The 21,463-nt window shown below is 36.5% G+C and overlaps 1 protein-coding gene across 2 annotated transcripts in view; it reads right to left on the bottom strand.

Annotated features, from left to right (window-relative positions):
* LOC139973814 (tyrosine-protein kinase yes-like) overlaps positions 1-21,463 on the bottom strand; it is a 45,393-nt gene that overhangs the window by 17,342 nt on the left and 6,588 nt on the right. The window contains exons 3-7 of one of the 2 annotated variants that reach the window (XM_071980683.1): positions 21,133-21,226; positions 10,421-10,519; positions 1,826-1,929; positions 1,046-1,198; positions 518-673 (exon numbers count right to left, since the gene is read on the bottom strand). In XM_071980683.1, the coding sequence (XP_071836784.1) occupies positions 518-673; positions 1,046-1,198; positions 1,826-1,929; positions 10,421-10,519; positions 21,133-21,226 (606 nt within the window). Of the gene's footprint in view, positions 1-517; positions 674-1,045; positions 1,199-1,825; positions 1,930-10,271; positions 10,349-10,420; positions 10,520-21,132; positions 21,227-21,463 lie in introns of those variants that run through there. The other variant, XM_071980684.1, reaches the window with a different exon arrangement.

Raw genomic sequence — 21,463 nt, 5'->3', positions numbered from 1 at the left:
TCCATGAAATGCTGATGTTTCTTGTTCTTTTCTCCTTTCATTTTCATCTCTTGTTCTTTTCTCCTTTCATTTTCATCTCTTGTCAGTTTTCTTCACCTTCTTATCTATAATCTGTAAATATCTTTGTTTTAATTTGAAGCTTCTTTGTGTTCTTCTTCTTCAAAGTCAGTAGCCTTGGTTAACAGTAATTCCATTTTCCAGTGTCCTTCATATAGAATGAGAAGGGCAACGACCGGAGGAGCCGGTCGTTGAGGGCGCACAGTGTTAAAAGATTACCAGGGCATACTAGACACGGTAGAATGAGGTGCTAAGGTTGTGAGGAGACAGGTGAGCGAGGAGCGAAGTAAATATTCCATTTTCCAGTGTCCTTCATTTCATGCTATTTGTCTACTGTATTGTACTGCGTGTTATGTTTTCTTCGGTACGTTAATATGAGAAATTAGTCTAAATTGAATTGAACATTAAACTCTCTTCCATGAAGACCAACAGAGATAACAGACAACGTTGTACTTCTTACCTTTCCATACTTCTCCAAACTGGCCAGCGCCAAGCTTCTGTTCCAAGGTGAGGGAACTTCTGTCTATTTCCCAAGCGTCCTTGCTGAGACCGCCGGTATTTGGATTCTCCTTCGGACAAGATGTCGTCAGTCGAACACAGAGACCGTCGGCCTGAGCTGTGGGGGTCAGAACATATGAAACGGTAACATAAGTATTACACATATAGACTGTCCGACGCAGACGACAGGTATATGCAAATACAAATACAGGAATACAAATAAACAGGAATACAAATACAAATATGAATATGAATACAAATACAAATACAGGAAAGGAGACAGAACAAAGAACAAAGAAAAAAGCCGATACAAACATTGGATATCTGACTAGAAAGCAGAAACCAGATTTCAAATGAGCCTTGCTTATCGAGAGAGAGTTCTATCTATTACATTTGTGCAGGGACTGGACTCCAAAGAAACAAGACAATCTATTTTCAACCTAAATTTATTCCTCACAGTCTTTCCTCCTTTGAAGAGATTCAAACTTACACTGGTAATGCCTGACGAGCATTTCCAGATTCTGGAATGGACTCCGCTGAGCGATGTAGTAGCCCCGGTCATCGTCGAGCTTTCGTATTTTGTAATGTTTGACGTGGTCGCCCTTCTGCGTGTCGTAGTCTCTGACTGATAGAGAATATGTACCTGGCAAAAGAAGAAGGGAAGGAAGAGAAAAATAGAAAGTCATATGCATACATTAATGTCATGACTTGAAGACGATTCTCCAGTTTTGTGGTCTGCCAGTAATTTTTCAATGAAATATGTAACCGCATGCGACAAAAAAAGAAAAAAGGTGCATAATCCAGAAATTCAAATATTTGGAACCAACTGATGCCACCATATTATTGGATTGAAAAAAAAAAATAATTACCCACAAAACCATCTTAAAACACTGCTTTTAACCATTTCACTATCTGATGAAAGACCTTTCTTACAGACATCGAATCCACACAGCTTGCATACTGTATATATATCGTGTGCCGTGCACGGGTCAAGGCACCAGATTTAAGAATCGGAAAAAAATCACTTTTCGTTGCGGTTTCTGCATCTCCAAATTACCCTCCAGACATTGAGCGGTGTTGTTTAATTAGCCGATTACAAGTTTCGACGAGGAACCCAAAAAAGGTGCATAATGGTTACAGTGTCATTGGTTCGTTGAAGTTGGCAGCATGAGTGACCATTAGTTGAATTTTTCTAGCATATTTGGCACCGATACTGACGAAACTTTAAAAAACTCAGTAGCTCGGTCTGATCTTACTGATGTCTGCTCACCTGGGTTTGCTTCGCCGTCTCTTACAACAAAAGTACCGACATTTAATCCCGGAGCTAGAAGTCTCTTCTCGGCATCCTTCCTTCCAATCTTGCCAAAGTACCAACTACAGGAAAAAACACAAAGAGAGAGATAGTTTAAACATTGAAATCAGAAACCGAGATACATTCATCAACAATCGATTGCAAAATGTTTATTTATCATCCATTGTTAACGTTTATCAACTTTGCACGTCTTGGTCGACCAAAAAACAAAAACAAAAAAAAATGCTGATTTTGCAAAATATAGGAAGAAAAAGTGAAAGTTCTTGTTTAACAATCGTATAGAGTTACTGTAGTATATACTATGGTTTTCCATTCAACACTGATATACTGGAGCTTTCTTTCAACACTTAGAGTGTACTGTGTGTAAATACTGTACTGTACACCTCCTCATACAGTAACCAAGGAGAGACTGCACACATTTAGTATTGAATATACTGTACATTCTGTACATACAGTATACTGTACTGTATATATGGCACAAAATACATACAGTATATCAATGTTGCCTGAAGAGGAATTGATTGTCCCTTAGAAGGTAGAGGGACTTCTTCACAATGAAAGTAAATGGGGCAAAAAATAGAACACTGAAGAAAAGTTTAAAAGCTGGGAGGGGATCAATGATGCAAAAATGTACCCACAGTCCCACACAACTAAAAAGCTACAATAGGCATGCTGGGAGGACATCAACAGTGGAGTTGTTGCATATTGATACTGTCTAGATAAGTGATGCAAACAGTAAACTGAGCTTTTTACATGATTAAGATTCTAAGATGTGCCCAGCAGTTTCAATTCTTTCTTCATCACTGGTAGAGACTACAGTACATACTGTTTATCTAGAGGCATGTTGGGACAGATCTTCAAAGTATTTTCTGGTCACAGACAATGTGAAACTTAGAAGAGAAAAGTACTCCACACTGCTACTATAGTTGAAAACCCCATTTCAAAATCTTGCCCCTAAGTTGCGCTACAGCTGGGTTAATTGAGTGTAAACTATTTTGACTGGCTGTAAACCTTCAACTACTCCAGGAAGTTGGTACACAGTAGTGACAGTACACGCAGTACTGTAGGGGTGGGTCTCTGATGTACTGTACAGTAATCTGGGCAAATTATGCTCTTCAAAAGCAAATACTTCAGCTATTAACAACTTCTTGTTGATTTATCCTTGAAACCTGATCATACATTTAGAATGTTTGTTTTAGTTGTGAAAGTTCTCTGTTTATTCATTAATTACAAATTATATATAAAGGAAAACAAATACATATTTTAGCTGAACGTCCCAATGATATCATCCATTCTGCTGAACAATTGCCAGATGCATAAAATTTAAAAAAATATCACAAAATTGGAAATATTGATATCTTTGTATAAATACAAAATGTTCTGAGGGTGTAATTTTTTGCCTTCAGATGCAGAAAAGTTTTCAGCTATTTTGCTAAGCAATCAAATTCAGCCATGAGAAAATCCTTTTAAATTTCTTCACTGTGAAGAAATAGTCTATCAGATTACCAGAATGCATTGTTACTTCCTCCTTCATAGCTGGTTGACTGGAAGACCACGTATAGTACTGTATTAGGTCCTTATTGTTTAGTGTACTTTGTGTCACAATTCAAAACCAAGCGAAGACAACGATCAGACAGAAAAAAAAAATGCTCGACAGTGGTTTAACAGTCAAGAAGGAAGGGAATTACTTTATGTAGAATAGTCTGAAGTAGGGGCAAAAAGTTAATTCCCAGGTTTAACGAACTCTGGACCTGGAGAGTTTTGACAATACTTATTGTACTGAAGAAGGAAGTCTGGTATATTATAAACAACTCATGGTCCTAAAGTACTCAACACGGTATCAAAGATCGACAGACAAACAATTTAAACTTATTTTCTACGAATCTTTCTTTCTTTCATTTTTCCCCCTCTCTCATGAAAGCAAACTTTTCTTGCTAGCACGAGCTAACACTACAGAGGACTATAGAGTGAGACATTAAATCTATAGTGCCGATGAAAGAAGAGTTTCATTGTACTCAGTTCAAACTAATTGAAAAGGAAACTTGCAACATACAGTATCTCTTTTCAGCAGTAATGTGTGCCACTTGAAAACAAATATGTTTGTGAGCCATATATATAGATAGATAAAGTGAAAAAAGACTTATGTTGTCAATACAGTAATTAATACAATTTAACTAAAATTTTAAATAAACATACAGTGGGTAGATGGGACTGGGAGACAGGTACAGTAAGAGAGGAGTGAAGTAAATACTTCTGTTTTCTCTTTGACTGTTTAAAAAAAAAAAAAGGTTAAATTTTCCGACACCTTAGAAGTTATATATTTGGCAATTTTGTAATAACTACTGTGCTGTACATGGGAATATTACTGTACAATATGATACATATCTTTTAAGTTCAAAGATATTTGTATATTACAGTGGCCTTGTTAATCAGAGGAATTAGAGCGCACAGGCTGCTTTCCTAGAAATGATATTTAAGCAATAATTTCACTGAATTTGGGACTTCGGAAGGTAGGGGAAATAGGGGAACAGAAAAGCCATGTATTTACCACATCCTGACAAACAATTGGAATTTGGTTGTCAACAAGGAAACATGAAACCAAAATTCAGGAAGACTGTATAGTTATCAGAAATGGAAACCAGTTGAAGGGTCACATCACCACACAGCAACACAATGTACACGTACAATATACATACAGTAGGTCCACAGGAAGGTACATTATACACTGCAGAACATGTATCGTACAGTAGTACAGTACACTACATCACACTACAGTGCAATACACTACTGTATGTACTGTAAGGTACTTGAAATACTTAGAATAATCACTAAACTACATCACACATGATCACAGTACAGGACAACACAATATACAATACATACACTATGAATATAATACTCAAGAGAACATTGTACTATACAGTAGTACACTATACTACATGAACATACTGTACCATGCACATCACACAATGCAGTGCTGCAGTACAGTACAGATCAATATGTTCAGCTAGCTATTAATGAGTAATTAACAGTAATTAACAAGTAATTAACAAGAGAACATTGTACAGTAGTACACTATACTACATGAACATACTGTACCATGCACATCACACAATGCAGGGGTTCAGTTTCAACTTCAGTACAGATTAAAATGTACAGCTACAGTAGCTCTATTAATGAGTAATTAACAGTTTTAATCACACATGATTTCAATGTTGACCAAGTGCTCTATTGCATTTAACATTCTAGTCAAAATGGAGTACCCAAATGTGGTACCCACATCTGGGAATGAAGGCCACAGATTGTATCCGGGAGGGAAGGAAATGATTGCTGATCTTCCCATCTGCAATAAAAATACAGGTCATTAACTACGAACAGCCACTATAAACAGTGAGTCCTTTACACAGGAACGCCATTGTAGACTGTACTGTGCAGTACACACTGTATGTCAGTATGCTGTATGTAGTTCAAACTGTTCACATAAATACTGTATGGTTACTTGCTTCAAGTACTTCCTTGAACTATACAAGTAGTGGATCTGATATTTGATTTGGTCTATTCAACACAGTTACTGTAATCCACAATGTGCATATATACATGCATACTACAATACAGCTACTTTACTGTGGTGAAACAATACCAGTTAATGGTACTAATTAATATTTAAACCTTATGCAAATTGTAGTCTTCTTGAACTATGCTTTTACTGTACATCATGCTTTCATATTGAGCGGAAAACTCTTGCTATTTAATAGACTATATTGTACCGTTGTCTGTCAGGTATGAATTTCATAGAGTCAATTTACATAGCGTGAAACCACAACTAGAGTTTAAAATGGGAGCCTGTGTCTCCATTAAATGCAATCTGAGACCATATATTTCTGCTTTCCTTGTAGAGTATGGTCGCTGGACTACCAGCCGATGTGTTTTCGTGCGACTGAAACTAGACAAGGCTAAAACCGAATGTGTACTGTACCAGTCGCTCTGATGACAGTAACTTAGATTCATAAATATTGTCAACATTTGGCAAATTTAAAGATAATTAACATTCATTCTGCTACTAATTAGTTATGCAGTTATTACTAACCCTGCATAATAATAAAGTACTGTACATGACAATAATGGCTAGTGTAGCTTTCATAAATAGGTTCATTCACAAAAGAAGAAAAGACATTTAGCATAGTTTATGGTTCATGACATCAGAGACTCTGGTGGAATATTAGTGAGTTTATACAGTAGGCAGATTTACAGACAGGTTTTATAGACAGATGTTTTCAGCATATAAATTTGATACTGTACTGTTTGTACAATGTGTTGTTTTCTCACTTTTCTGGAGAGCTCTAATATTTTTTAAGGGAAATATACCATACTGTACAAAATCTTTGTTCCTTGGTTCCCATTACTTTAGATACTGTACTTTGCATTTTTATATAGAACTAAATGTTTATAATATCAGACTTCTCTACAGGTATATAATAGAAACTGATTCTGAGAAGACCAAGGTTGGATTTAAAGATCATAAAACTACTGGTAGTTTGTAAACTCATCACAATTGGATTCTTGTAAATGCTAACTGCAGATTTTAGTTGTACACTAACAGTGTTAAACTGCAGCCATTTTGTTTTGCAACAAGCAGAGCATTTTTACTTGCAAGTTGCTGGAATGTTCATATCTATGGGTCAATGTCCATTGATTTCACTAGCATCATGTATATATATCCATTTAGTTTTAGAAATATTCAGCCACTTGAATATGAATTAATTAGTCATTTGACAGATCTGCTAAATGATAAAAGACAACCTTTCATAGCAACTTACTAAATGTAGGCTTGGAGTAATTGCCCGTCAAGGCAAAACAGCTGCCCGTAAGTTGGGATCTAATTGATTAGAATTAAGACGGATTAAAGGATGCTTACATTTTAGTTTGATATAACCTGTCCACTGTGATAATTGTCAAGCAATACATACAGTCATTGCCTCAGCTTGTTTGAATTAAGGGATAGCCAAGCCTGGAGGAAAGCTATAATTACTGTACGGGACTCGGGTCGCTTATCATCTCAAACATCTACTCGTAGCACAGCTACAGTATATACAGTACCGTACATGCACAGTAGTACACACTCCTATGGCTGATCATGTGATTCTGAAATGACCCTTGCATTTCGACCGTTTTCTTTGATCGTAATTGAATATTACATCTTTAACAGCATACTGCAAAAACTCTCGATGATTGGAAACATGGGAAAGGACATTGCAAGAACCTCAAGAATTAATGCCATGCCAGACAGGTACTGTACAGTACCTGACCATCCTCTACAAAAACTGAATTAGTGAAATAACCGTTTTCTGGTTATAACATACTGTACAACACACTGCACTGCTATCCTCCTTGCTGCCAAGATCCTTAAAATGATTGGCCTGTAGCATCCTGTACCCTGCAGCATCCAACCCCCCTCCCCCTCCCATCTCCCCCTCCCACCTCCCCCCTCCCATCTCCCCCTCCCCCACCCATCTCTCACCCACTCCCCAGGAAGCTACTGTAGGAGTAATGCTCTTAATATCACATCAGTTGACAATCCAATTAAAATAATGTTAACTCCTAAATGTCTTACTAATTCTTCGTGCCAGATGTTTTGTAACTGTGACAAAAAATTGAAACATCTAATTCACGAATGACGAAACGGCCAAGATTGCCACAGTGAAACAAGAAAATATCAATTTGTTATTTTGAGACACTTTCGTGGATAATTCCACCCATTTAGTCGATTTATGCATCAGTAAAACTCAATAAATGCATCCACAAAAATGAGGGAATTGTACCCTTGCTTCGAGCAGTTTGACTCCCAACCCTCACAAGTACAATTCATTCTCCCATTTTCTGGTGGATCCTGACCAAACCTGAAATCATATGTAGTTGAAGCATAGAACAACAAGTACTTTAAACCACTGAGTAAAATCAGCGAGAGCATCATTAGTGCTAACCTCTAAAACTCTCCAGGTCCAGAGTTCGTTAAACTAGCCCTTACTTTATATGTTGATTCTAGGCACGGTAGAATGAGGGTGCTAAGGTTGTGGGGAGACAGACAAGCAAGGAGCAAAGTAAATACCGTGTTGAATGTACAATAACATACCATGGCCTAATTAATCTTCTGTTACACAAGGAAATGAAAACACAGCGAGTGACTGTGATCTCAAACATGTATAATTCAAACATATTTAATTACGGTTATATGATCCTTTCATATGACTTCGCTCTGAAACTTAATAATAGTCTGCCTATGGATGGTTGCTTAGTAGGCCTATTACATTTATATGCTAAATAGAATAAACAACACCATCTGAGAATTTTGCTACAACATTAATTGTAAAGCTGCCCTCACATTCATGGAGGATAAGGTAACACTGTGTTACCCAGAGAATTGTTCTGTTGGACGCCGATTTGAGAGGCGACAGTAGCTTTTCAATTTGAGTCCCACTGAAGGAGAAGAATGTGCAGCATTTTGAAACATACTGTACAGTAGGGTTAACAAGCAACTCTTCACAGCGTAAATCTAGGTTCAATAAAGCAATGTGATTTGACATTGCAATGACAGAATAAATGGACAATTGTATTTTGCCTCATAGCCATTGACCTTCAGATTGTTGAGTTACTTTCAAAAATCTACGAGTGTTTTCTTTTTTTTTCTTTTCATTGCACTAACTTGAAAATGAACTTAATTGACCCGGAAGTTAATGCTGCATCAATACATGGAAGTGTATTGTTACCAGTGCCATTCAGATCAAAGAGCCGACTGCCATTTTGTGGACATTGCAAACCAGAGTAGCAGCATATCAAATATTGACCAAAGTCGAGTAACTAGAGGTTGCCGTGTACAAAGTACACGACTGTACTGTGAAGCAGCAACGAGGAAACGAGGAAGAAACATCCATAAAATTATAAAAGTAGAGTTCATAGAAATAATTGATAGTACCAACGTGGATCATTGATCCACAAAAACAGGAAATGCAGATTGATGCACAACACAGATCTTTATCTATTCTATGTCATACAGTATGTGATATTGAACAAGGCGTTGTTATTTTAGCACAAAACTGAAGTTGCAGGGGGAAAACCCTCCTGTCAGAAACCACAGGATTGTACAGACCTTCTGCCAAAGTTACATTTATAAGATGGCCACATGTTATGTTTCCGGTTTTCGACATACTGTAGAATCGAAGGAAGAGGGATTTTCAAGAGGATATGGGAGATTTTTGGTTTGGAAATTTCTACAAAATCCTACTGTAAATCCGAAAGCCTCGTAGAGGGCTTTGTGACTTGTTGCCATTTACGTAGATGTTTCACTCGGTAACCTTATTGACAGATCGAGTGAATTATGTTAGTCAGATATTTCAGAACATCAGAGAGCTTGCAAGCATTCACTTCTGGAAACCAATCAGCAAGTGGTTTTAAAGGGAAATACAATTTATAAATTTGTTAAATTTGTTAAAAAGTCTTTCAATATCCAACATAGAGAGTCACATTGCCACACTGTCAGTAAAGAAGTAAACACCATGGAATTTTCCTTTCAATATAAACTGAGCTACTGCACCAAAGCAATTCCCTTATAATCAACACTCACTTTTACAACTAAAACATACTTCCTCAAAACCTTTTCAAGTACAGACGGTATTTTAAAGCTAGCACAGCCTGTGTCATCATGTTTGCAAAACGATCTGTCATACAGTATCTACACACACTAGCCACAGGTAAATATGCATGCATGCTATCACCAATCTATTGCTCTCAGCAAAGGAATCTGAATTTTTTATTTGAACAGGAATTACAACAGTTTGTATCATGGTATTAAAGTTACAATTGGGTCCACCAAGAAAAAATCTGGTCTCTGCCTTGCTTGAAATCTCCAAGGTTGGATTAAGGTCACAGCCACCACAGATTTGGTCAAAATCTAAGCAAACACAATGTGAACAGTAATGTGTACAATTCTCCCAACTGTTTCTTGTTAATAAACTTTACGCTCAAAGTTTTATATTACACTTCAATGCACTTGTAGGCTACTGTCATGTATCCATTAGATAAAGGTTAGGACCTGTTAATATTGTCAGTCAGATTATGCACATGAAAGTACCAAATAGGGTGGTGCATGCAATTTGAAAGTTCTCCCAACTGCTGTATATTCCTTCTTGACCAATGATATTAAAAAATATACGAATATATGAATGTTAATGAGCTACTAATCATATTCAAACTTACTCTTCAGCATTTATACTCTGTATTGGGGTGATATACAGTAGTTACTTGGTACATAACCTTCTCTCATAGTAACCATTGATTTTACTTGACCAATGATATTAAAATTATACGAATATATGAATGTTAATGAGCTACTAATCATATTCAAACTTACTCTTCAGCATTTATACTCTCTATTGGGGCAATGTAGTTACTTGGTACGTAACCCTCTCTCATAGTAACCGTTGATTTTACTTGACCAATGATATTAAAATTATAGGAATATATGAATGTTAATGAGCTACTAATCATATTCAAACTTACTCTTCAGCATTTATACTCTCTATTGGTGCGATGTAGTTACTTGGTACGTAACCCTCTCTCATAGTAACCGTTGATTTTGCAAGCCACCAGTCGCCATCTCTGTGAAAAGAAAATCAATACATGATGAGTTTAAAATAGTACTTAAATACACATAGTAACTACATGGCAAGTGTTCCAAAACCATAGGAAAACAGTCAACCAGGGAGGTCGGTGACAAGGGGTACAACAGTTCACACTAGAAAAGGTAGCGCCAGAGTGCATACTGTATGTTATGAGAAGACAGGTAAGTGAGCTGGCAAGTTCTGTTTCAGTGACAAATATATTACCTTATCAATCATGATGCTAACCAACTCAAAATCATTTGTGATTCAAAGCGGATCTTGAAAGAGATACTTTAAACAGTCTGTTAAATGAAGTGGAAATACACAACAAAAGCTATTGAATATATCTTATTGAAAAAGTAGTGAGTTGCAAAATCCAGAACAGTGACAAAACTTCACCGGGATTTGAACCCGGGCCTCCCGCTTTATATGTGGACACCCTAACCAACTAGGCTATGGACGCTGTTTGTACAGTATGTCCGGAGCTTCGAAACCGGTAAGGAAGGTCGTAATTCCCCTGTAGGCGTTTGCCACCTGTATTGAACAATTAGTTCTACTTGGTGACATACAGTACTGTACATATATTTCTATAGGGAAACTTCAAAATTTTCTACTTTTTCAGATCCGTAAATTAAATTTTCGAAGGCGACTCGCCGATAGTCGAGTTAAAGAATTCCATCATTATGAGATTTAAGGACCGAATGACATCATCACACCCGTTTTTAATTTCTGTTAACTCAAGTTTAGGCTTGATTAATACTGTTTGTATACTGTATGTCTACAGTATATCTTGTTCCAGGTAATCAGATAAATCTATTTAATATTTACTGAATGTAAACATGTGTGTGTGTATGCATGAATCACAGCACTGTCAGAATTAAGATTCATCACTCAATTTTAGTCCCCTTCCGGAATCCAGGGAATAATTTCAAACGGTTCCTATCGTAACACAAAAATGCTACCGTACTGCATGCAAAAATGTCAAATTGATGCACTGTACTGTATATAAGTTCAAAGATGGATCTAGCAGTTTTTAATACTTTGGATACATTGTATTTTATGAGAAACAAATTTTCAGAGTCTATTAAAACTGCTAGACACCAAATTTGAGTAGTATGTACACCACAGTAGCAAAACTACTGCACAAAATAGCAATAATTGCTACATTATTGTTACAACATTCAGCAATCACACAGACGAGTACATTCACATATTGTACAGTCATATAACAATCAAGTATCAATAACCATGATCATCATTAACCTACAAATTAATAATCATTACAATTTTTAAAGTTCTTTGAAAACACTTACAGTACAGTTTACATATTTCCTACTGTACAGCCTATACATTTGTGTCCCCTTCCTTTGTTATAATGAAAAATTGGGCAAATTTTTATGTAAAGTCTTATATAAAATGCGATGTATGGGTATGAGTATAAACAGTGATACTGTATGCAATTTGGGGTTGATTTTAAAATTGTTACTTTTTGCTGGTAGAGTATAGCACACATGTCTAAACTCTGCTCATATCACTCATCCAATAATTTACCGCACTGCAGTCCTTTAAAAAACTACTGTACTATATCACAAATTTTATGTAAAGTGTACACACTGAATTTGTCTAAGTTACAGAAAACTATACCTTGATGTCTCGGAAATTAAAAATATACTCCCAGGGTCCCGCAGTTGCCGAAATAACAAAACAATATTTTCAATTTCGTTATCAACGTGCTTGGTTTATAATTACAGTATATGGTCCATAACATTTTTCAAAATACAGTACTTACACTCCTGCACACTTTGAAAAACAGTATCCTATACATTACAAAAGCAACTTGCGCACATGCACTGTATGCGAACTTAGGAGAAAAGAGTACTTAACGTTTCTTAGCTCTTGGTTTTCTGGTTTCCAATATAGTCACGGTCTACAAAATATATGTATAGTACTACTGTACTGATTCTGAATGCTCCTTTATTACTAAATTGATGAGTATGGCTCTCTCGGTATTCTGGTTTTCCAAATACTCATGGTCTACAAATATATATACCGTATTACTGAACTGATTCTGAAATGCTCCTTTATTACTAAATTGATGAGTATGGCTCTCTCGGTATTCTAGTTTTCCAAATACTCATGGTCTACAAATATATATACCGTATTACTGTACTGATTCTGAAATGCTCCTTTATTACTAAATTGATGAGAATGCCTCTCGGTATTCTAGTTTTCCAAATACTCATGGTCTATAAAATATATATACCGTATTACTGTACTGATTCTGAATGCTCCTTTATTACTAAATTGATGAGTATGCCTCTCGGTATTCTAGTTTTCCAAATACTCATGGTCTATAAAATATATATACCGTATTACTGTACTGATTCTGAAATGCTCCTTTATTACTAAATTGATGAGTATGCCTCTCGGTATTCTAGTTTTCCAAATACTCATGGTCTATAAAATATATATACCGTATTACTGTACTGATTCTGAAATGCTCCTTTATTACTAAATTGATGAGTATGGCTCTCGGTATTCTAGTTTTCCAAATACTCATGGTCTACAAATATATATACCATATTACTGTACTGATTCTGAATGTCATCAGCTCCTCAGTGCAGTCCTAAATGTTAAGTCTGTTAATAAAATGTTTTATAAAATTATAATTATTAACACAACCAAACCATGTGTTTTGATGTTTGCATTAACACCCAAAGAAATCTTTACTGGTTCAGGTATTTACCAACGAGGATACTCTCTATATGTACAGTACCTCCATGTACCTGTACACTGTCTGTTTCTGTTCTACTTTGTAGCGGGTTCGCCATCGGCTGTTACGCCCCCTATTTTGCGGCCGAATCGTCGCTACAACGATTCTCCGGAAGCAAGTTTCATTAAACAAACGTTTCCTTTGTTTAATCGTCGCGACAACGTGGAAGAATCGCTGAAGCAACATTTCCCTCGTTTAGTTTACTTGTTTCTTATGTTCCACGACACTCGCCGCCTCGCTAGCACTGAGTCAACACCTACGTTGGTAGTCGCTCAGCTCAGCCGAAAATTTCACTGTTTCGCGTGTTCGTCGGATTACTCTTATCCATCGTTTTATTATTTCTATGGAGATTTAGCTATACAGTACGGAACTTTTATATACCATTATTCTTATCTATGGAGATTTGTCCATACGGAACTTTTATATATCATTTATTCTTTTCTGCGGATATTTCGGGACTGTGTTAAATTTGATCCACGGATACTCCAGTTTTCAGAATCTTTTCGACCTATGCCAGCTAATTATCTTAATTGGGTGAGTTCAAATTGATTCATTTTTACTTCCCCTAAAACTTCACCGAAAACTGTAAAACGGTCAAACACGATTCCAGCGGATGCATGTTACACTGGAATTGTAGTTGTAAGGCTGTAAAGCCATTAGAATGGTAGATGTGGAAGGAAGAGGGAGTGGACGGTGTTGACCCTGGAGGGGGTCAGTGGGGGAATGGGGGATGGGGGACAGTGATAATATGTTACCAACTTTTGTATTGTACTGTTTAGTTAGTAGAATTGAGTATACATATATACTTGTAGAATGGTGACAGGTGATAAGAGCCTAGAGGGGGAGTGAAGAAACTACTGTACTTATTGTGGAGATTGCATCTAATGAAAGTCACTGTATATATGTTAAATTGTGAAATACAGTATAGAGCATGCCATGAAATGCAACAAAATTACAGTATGCAATAGTTTCCATTCAATCAAGTTACGGGTGGGGGGGAGGGGTGGGGGGAGAAGAAGTACATTGTACTTTACCATTTCTGTTTTAAGACTGACTGTTATCCATATTCTGATCCCACCACCCGCACAAAACAGTTTGGCCACCGTGTATTTTCTGGAACTGGGGCCAGGCTGTCTTGGTCTTCGGTTGCTAATCAATCCACATTTCTCTCTTTCAAAACAGCTCTGAAGACAGTTCTCTTTCATAAGGCCTTTAAGTAATCCTCTTTTTTTCTTTTTTTCTGTCTTGTTCATTTGTATGTTTTATTTGTTTTCCCTTGTAAACCGCCATAGAATATTGTTTTAGTTATGGCGCTATATAAATGCCTTATATAAATAACAGACATAAAATTATTGATACACATTAAAAATCTGCATTTAAGATGCAATGCAATGTTTACTTGTTTGATTAATAATCTGTTGACCAGATGTTTTGGTCACAATTATTTCCTTTTGATAATCACACATTAAATGCAGTCTGACATATTATCACTTCCTTGCAGCAGTTTGTCTCAGTGCAGTACAACTATAATGCATTATATCACAATACTGAGCTATAGTACACTGTACAAAATACCAAACACATACTGTACTGTACATGGGCGGCGATCATGGGGGGGACAGGGGGACATGTCCCCCCAATATTTTAGGTGGGGGGATATAGTATCTAATATCCCCCCCAATATTTGGTGGCATAGTTTTTTTTAAGCATATGTTTTGTATTTTTTTATGATATCGCTAGTAATTTCAAAATAGAAAATGCTTAGATGCAACTTACAAGGCCTGGGAAGTGCCATTTCCAGCGATCTGGGAGGCATTTTCGGCCAAAATTTTCTTTTGCGCTTCGCGCCAACTTATGGTGGAGCTACGCTTAGAAAGTCTGTGTACAAGCTTTGCCCCTCCCTTGGCAAATTCCTCGCAAGGCGCCTGTCTAACCATGTCACAATTTGTTACTATATATGACCGAAAGTAGTTTTTACTTTTCTTTCGAAATGAATAGCTAGATGGACCGCATCCGTAATGAAATTTGGTTTGCATCTTGTGTATGAGTGTAAGTACGTACAATCATATATATGATCCACATCGATATGGGTTCACTGGGTTTCCATTTGGCCTGTTTCCTACAAGATTTCTTACAGCATGTGCATAGCCAAGGGAGGTGGGGGGGGGGGTGAAGGGTGGAGATCGCCCTCCCCGTCGAGCATATTTTTTGGGTATTTTCTATGATATCGAAGTTTTATAGTAGCCGTTATAAGAGGTTTTAATATTTGTACACCAATAATTTAGCTGTGTCTGAATTTTCGAAAATTCCTTGACCAACATTCTTCATTATACTTCCCTCTACTCGTGCAATTTTGACCGGTCTGTTAGGGGTTGAGGGGGGGTTTTCTATATTGGTTGTCCAGAGATGAAATTTTGTGCAACATTATGGGTATGTTTTGAAGTGAATTTATTATTCAAATTCTGAACAAATAATGGGCTTAAAACCTTGGAAAGTGGGGCTGACGGGTATTGTGGGGCGTTACGTGGAATTACCTACAAAAACAATGATCCACAGGAGATGCAATGAGGTCGAACATGATGTGTGACTGGTGACAATCTTGAAAAAAGGTTATGAATGAAAAAAAAAACTATTAGGAAAAACTTGGTTCTCAGGCAAAAGTGTTCATCTGGTTGGTCATTTTCAAGCCCGAGAAGTGCCATTTCCGGTGATCTGGGGGGCTATCAAAACCATAAATTTTCTTGTACGCTGCGCGCCAACCAATGGTGGCGCTCCGCTTTGATAGTAATTCGCCTGCATCTAAGCAAATGTCCCCCCCAATATTTGAAACAGATCGCCGTCCCTGGTACTGTACATAGGCATGTTGCATAAACTCCTTTGACAGAACGACTGTATAGCCATATATAAATGAAATGAAACTGATTAATATCAGTTCAATAATCATGTTCAATTCCTAACATGTACATGTGCATGTTGCATACTCCTTTGACAGAACTACTGTATGGCCATCTATAGTATAAATGTAATGAAACTTAGTTATATTAGTTCAATTTAGTCTTGTAGAATTCCTAACACATGCACAGGTATACAGTACATGTGTATGTTGCATATGACTTTGACAGAACTACTGTACCAGAGTGTACCTGTACTTCCATAGTATATATGTAATGAAACCGAGTTATATCGGTTTCAATTTAGTAATGTTCAATACTGAACAAAAAACACATGTGCATGTTGCATGTACTCCTTTGATAGAACTACTGTATGGCCATAGTATACAGTATGTAATGAAACTGAGTTATATCGGTTCAATTTGGTCATGTTCAATTCCTAACACATGTATACATGTGTATGTTGCATACTCCTTTGACAGAACTACCGAAGGCCATATACTGAAACCGTGTAATATTTCTTATATCCAAACTTTTTTGGTTTAAATAGTAATTTATGAGTGATGAATTAACAGCCTCCCCACAATCTTAGCACTCTCCCTCAATTACCGTAACCATTTAGCACTGTGTACCCTGTAGAACCTGTCACTTCTGGTCAAACTACCCTCCTCATTCTACAGACCTGTATCACCCAAAGTGTCCATAGAAATGTGTTGTTTTTTTCTTAGTTTTGGATAAAATTGCATTTGAAAAGCACATAACACACTGGCACAGCAAAGAGCAGGTATCTTTACATGCTTCAGTGCATAAACAGCTTAATAATTTCAATACTGTCGCAGCTTTCAGTTTTCAAAGTGTGAAGGCCGGGATTGAACAGAACTTCCGCTTTCATTCATTCACACCCTAGTACAGTAGTACTGTGTCTACTTGACAGGCATGCATACTGTGTACACTAAATAATGCATTTATAAATGAACCCTTCTCTATCTAATAACTTGCTGCCTTAAACCAGAAGATACAACAACAGTTTCCAATCTCTTTATGAAAGTTATAACGTTCCACTCGATTTACCATATATGGCTTTTGTATAATTTTAATCATTGACAATGGCTAAATTCAAAATGTTTCTCATGGTTACAGCTATCTAGGCATGGCATTCAGTTGACTATACATGTGCATACTGTACCTCTCCATGTTGATGACAAATTTATGAAAACATTAAGAAAACTTTCCTACTGTAGTAATGCTACTAATCCTGAGTGTAAACAAATTGAAAAGGCCTCTCCCCCCCCACCACCCCCCTTTTTTTTCTTTTTCTTTTTGCATTCATGCACACACACAAACATGGTAAACAGTCAAGACACATTATTTCTAGGATTTGTAAACTGATATTTATAATTTTTTGTACTCCCCTGGTCGATTAGAAATTGAGTACACTGTGCATATATGGTAAGATGGAGGCAGGTACAGTATAAAGAGAGGCAGGAGTAATGGTAATTTTGCCAAAAAATCTTCCAATCCTAGAGGTGGTTGTTGTTTGAAAACAAATTATAAGCTGCAAGTTGTTAAGCTTGGATACATGTATTTGGAGACATGTTTTTTTTTTTCATTTCCAGAATCATATCTCAGTAAAACAATGTCATTAGAGCTGCATTACATTAGACTACAGTATATGTGTGTCTGTTATCCCTGCATTAATGATTAATCTATTCCTAGATATATGTTAATAAGCTACAGTACATGAAGAGCACTTATGATAATAAAAATAAAAAAAAAGTGTTTGCACTGCTAAATATTCCTGCTATCTGAGCTAGGTACAGCATACTGTAGGACCGACAAGGACTGCTCAAATCGTCATAACAAGGAAACGTCCTAGTTACAGTACCGTGTACATTTCTTATCCTGAAAGTAAACAGCAAAGTTTAACTGAACTGAAATAAGATTACTCCCCCCTAATATTAAGTATACAGGCCTTCAGGAAGTACACAGGAGGTTTTTATCTTCTTACACATTTCTTAATAGTAACTGCAATATGTGGCAATATTGTACTTGTTCTTCCTTTAACGGTAGAATGTGGTATCAGTCTTATGATTAATGCCATTACAATGCTCACTGTATACCTTAAATAGCATGAATGCACTAGTACCAAATAAAAGGCCCTATTAGTAAACTGGAGCAAAAACCGCTTAGCAAGTTTGTCAATTTTAATTTCTTTTTTCTTTTCCTTTGAACTTTGAACCAAATATATTGATGAGCTCCCCTGTAGTATTTTGTACCATGAACAATTTTTTACAGCTTTGGGTCAGTTTTTTTGGAGTTCAAACACTCTTACGACTGTATCCTACCATACAGTACTGTACATGTTTGTCAGCCAAGGTTCAGTTTTCAGTTAAAAGTTTGTTAACTATGAATTAAATCACTGTGGAAGACTACAGTATAATAGTGCAGTATATACTACAAGCCACAGATATTAAGGTGCAAGGTCACAGTTTCTCAGGAAGTCACAGAAGGAACACGGGATGTCTAAAGCCGGACATGTCTGGTAAAAATTCACAGAATTTTTCAAATCTAACATTCCCGTTTTTTTTTGTTTTTTTTTTACCCAATTATTCTGCACAGTGACTCGGGGTGTACAGGTTATATCTGTTCTGAGAGAACTATTCCGGGTTACTATCATTCTATGTCATTCGGACTTTATAAACAAGAATCAAACTGAAACCAAACTGAGAGAGCTCCTTTAAAGTTCTACGCTAAATGGCAGCAGGTCCTAAACTCTGGAATTCTCTTCCTCATCACTTGAGAAATATCACATTTTTTGACACTTTGAAGAAGTATTTGAAAACTTATCTTTTTAGGCTTGAGTATGGGCATTAATCTTATTTGTTGTTTTATTCACATTACTGTGCCCATTTTTATATATATTTATATTTCTATGTTCTTTATTGTGGTTTATAACCCTGTCTTATATCATTTTTTACTTTTATTGCTGTTGTTATTACTTTTAGGTTTCTTAAGTTTGGTAATTTTATATTCTATGTATTGGTTCTTTTGTACAGTGCTCTTGAGCATGTTTTATTTCATGATAACAGCACTTTAATATATGGTATTTGTATTATTATATTATTATAATGACTCTTGTCAGTTTAAGATACCGTATGACACTTGCAACCGTACTGATGTTGAATGTTGAAGTTTGACTTTAGGTGGTACCACAGAATTAATTCCAATTTGTTGTAGACTGTTAAAAAACACTGCTATATACAGTATGTAGATACGCCCAGGATTTATACCCTGGTAACACTTTTGATTATTAATGAGAAATGACCGTTTAAACCTCTGAGGATCATTAAAGGAATAACGAAGGCAGGGATCAAAGACAATTTATATTGTTCAGTAACCTCAAAACTGTCTATAGTTCGATTTTTAAGTTAACCGCTTTCTGTTGGACTGAATCCGCTCGCTTTGAAAATTGGCTCTTAAGGCTTAGAACCACTTTGCACAGTGAGCCGCCATTGATTACGCAATACGCCTGACATTCCATCTTGATGACATCAGTGAGGATCAACTCTCGTAATGTACAGTCTTTTTCCGTGTGGTAGACTCCCCGTGGAAAATATTCAGCTGTTGTTGCTAGGGATACAGTAGAACTTCATACTGAATAATATAAATTGTCTTTGATGCCTGCCTTTGTTATTCCTTTAATTAAAGTGACTGGAATATATTTAGTCTACAGTAGTCTGTACAATACCACAGATCATTAATAAGTTACTCAGATGCAATGTCATCAATCTCAATGAAGGGGGGGGGGGGGACTTAATATTGTAGCCTACCAGGAAATGTTTTCAATGTACTTTATAAAAATATTATCATAGGCAAGTACTGTAGGAGTTCTCTTGTTATTTTATTATGAAGTTAAAAGAATGTGTTTCGGTTTCGATATTATCATTTACAAAACAATGGCTTAACATTAAACACTTAGGCGGTCTACTTGTCTGTACTCTGAGGAGCCGGCAGGGACAAAATCAATATAAAGGAGCATTTCATATTAAACATATTTTGAAGGTGAATTATACCTTGAAAACCGGATTAGTTACCTAGAGAAACATTACCAGAACTCACATTTCCTTTCTAACATAATTTATAAGCTAAATCTCTGCCTAAGATTGTCATTCTTTTAATAAAAAGATATTTACTTCAAGATCTGGTCAGATAACAGTATATACTTACCAGTTGAATACATATAGATAAACAGACACACACACACACCGTTATCTTTGAGGTACAGTATGCGCTTATTAAAAGATACAGGGTCAAATCACAATGGACAAGGGTCAAAATGTTGGTAGAACCCAGAACCCAAACACATGTTACACACTGTTAGAAACCAGTGGTTCCCAAATAAACAGCCAAACAGCCACTGCTTCCAATAACTATCAATGATGATACTTACCTGTCCCCTATGCATGCACTCTTATCTACCTAGCATACAACACCTACGCCCCTGCTGACCCCCGGGGTTCAACTTTCTGCTTCTTCCGGGTCTACCCGATACAAGACATCAAGAGAACCTCTCACTAAGTCATAGATGAAATGCATAGTTGTAAAATCTTGATAATTCTTCAAAAGATGCGACAGTTTTAGCCTTTTTAGGGAAAAATTTAGTGTTCAAATATTGCATAGCCCTTTTGCAGGCTCTGAATTATCTTGTATAGCAACTTTACCATTTTGCAAAGCAGTTTGCGAAGTGATACCAGATAAATTTATTCTCTGAAGTCAACACTTACTATTTTCCCTGAGCTGTGAAGTTTACACAATTAATATGAAAAGAACTTTAAGTAATCTAGTACTTAATGATCAAAAGGGCAGCTAGTGTTCAATTAGACAATCTGTTTCTTCTCTTAAAATGAAACTGGTTAAAGTTGAAATGTGAAGAAAACAAAAACCTACGCGTTGTTCAAAATATCCAGCTTCTCTCCCTTTCTGAAGCCAAGGTCTTCCTCCGTTCTTGCCTCATAGTCGTAAAGAGCAAGATACTGTTTAACTGTCAGGAAGACAAATGTAGGAGAACGATGAAATCAAAGAAGACAATCACAAGCAACATACAGTGATTCTCTGACCATATTATATCGATATATAGAATTTGTACTACAAATATCATAAAACTTACTGGTTTAGATATTTACGAGTGACAAGCTTACCTGTCTGGTTGTGCGGAGACAGGTAAGCGAGGAGCGAAGTAATACTAGTTACCATGGCATCAAGTGCAGTGGGGAGGGTG

The sequence above is a fragment of the Apostichopus japonicus genome, chromosome 9 (genome assembly GCF_037975245.1).
Source record: "Apostichopus japonicus isolate 1M-3 chromosome 9, ASM3797524v1, whole genome shotgun sequence".
NCBI classification, from domain to species: Eukaryota; Metazoa; Echinodermata; class Holothuroidea; order Aspidochirotida; family Stichopodidae; genus Apostichopus; species Apostichopus japonicus.
Note: the sequence above shows the minus strand (reverse complement) of the source record. Positions and strands in the feature narration are given on the sequence as shown.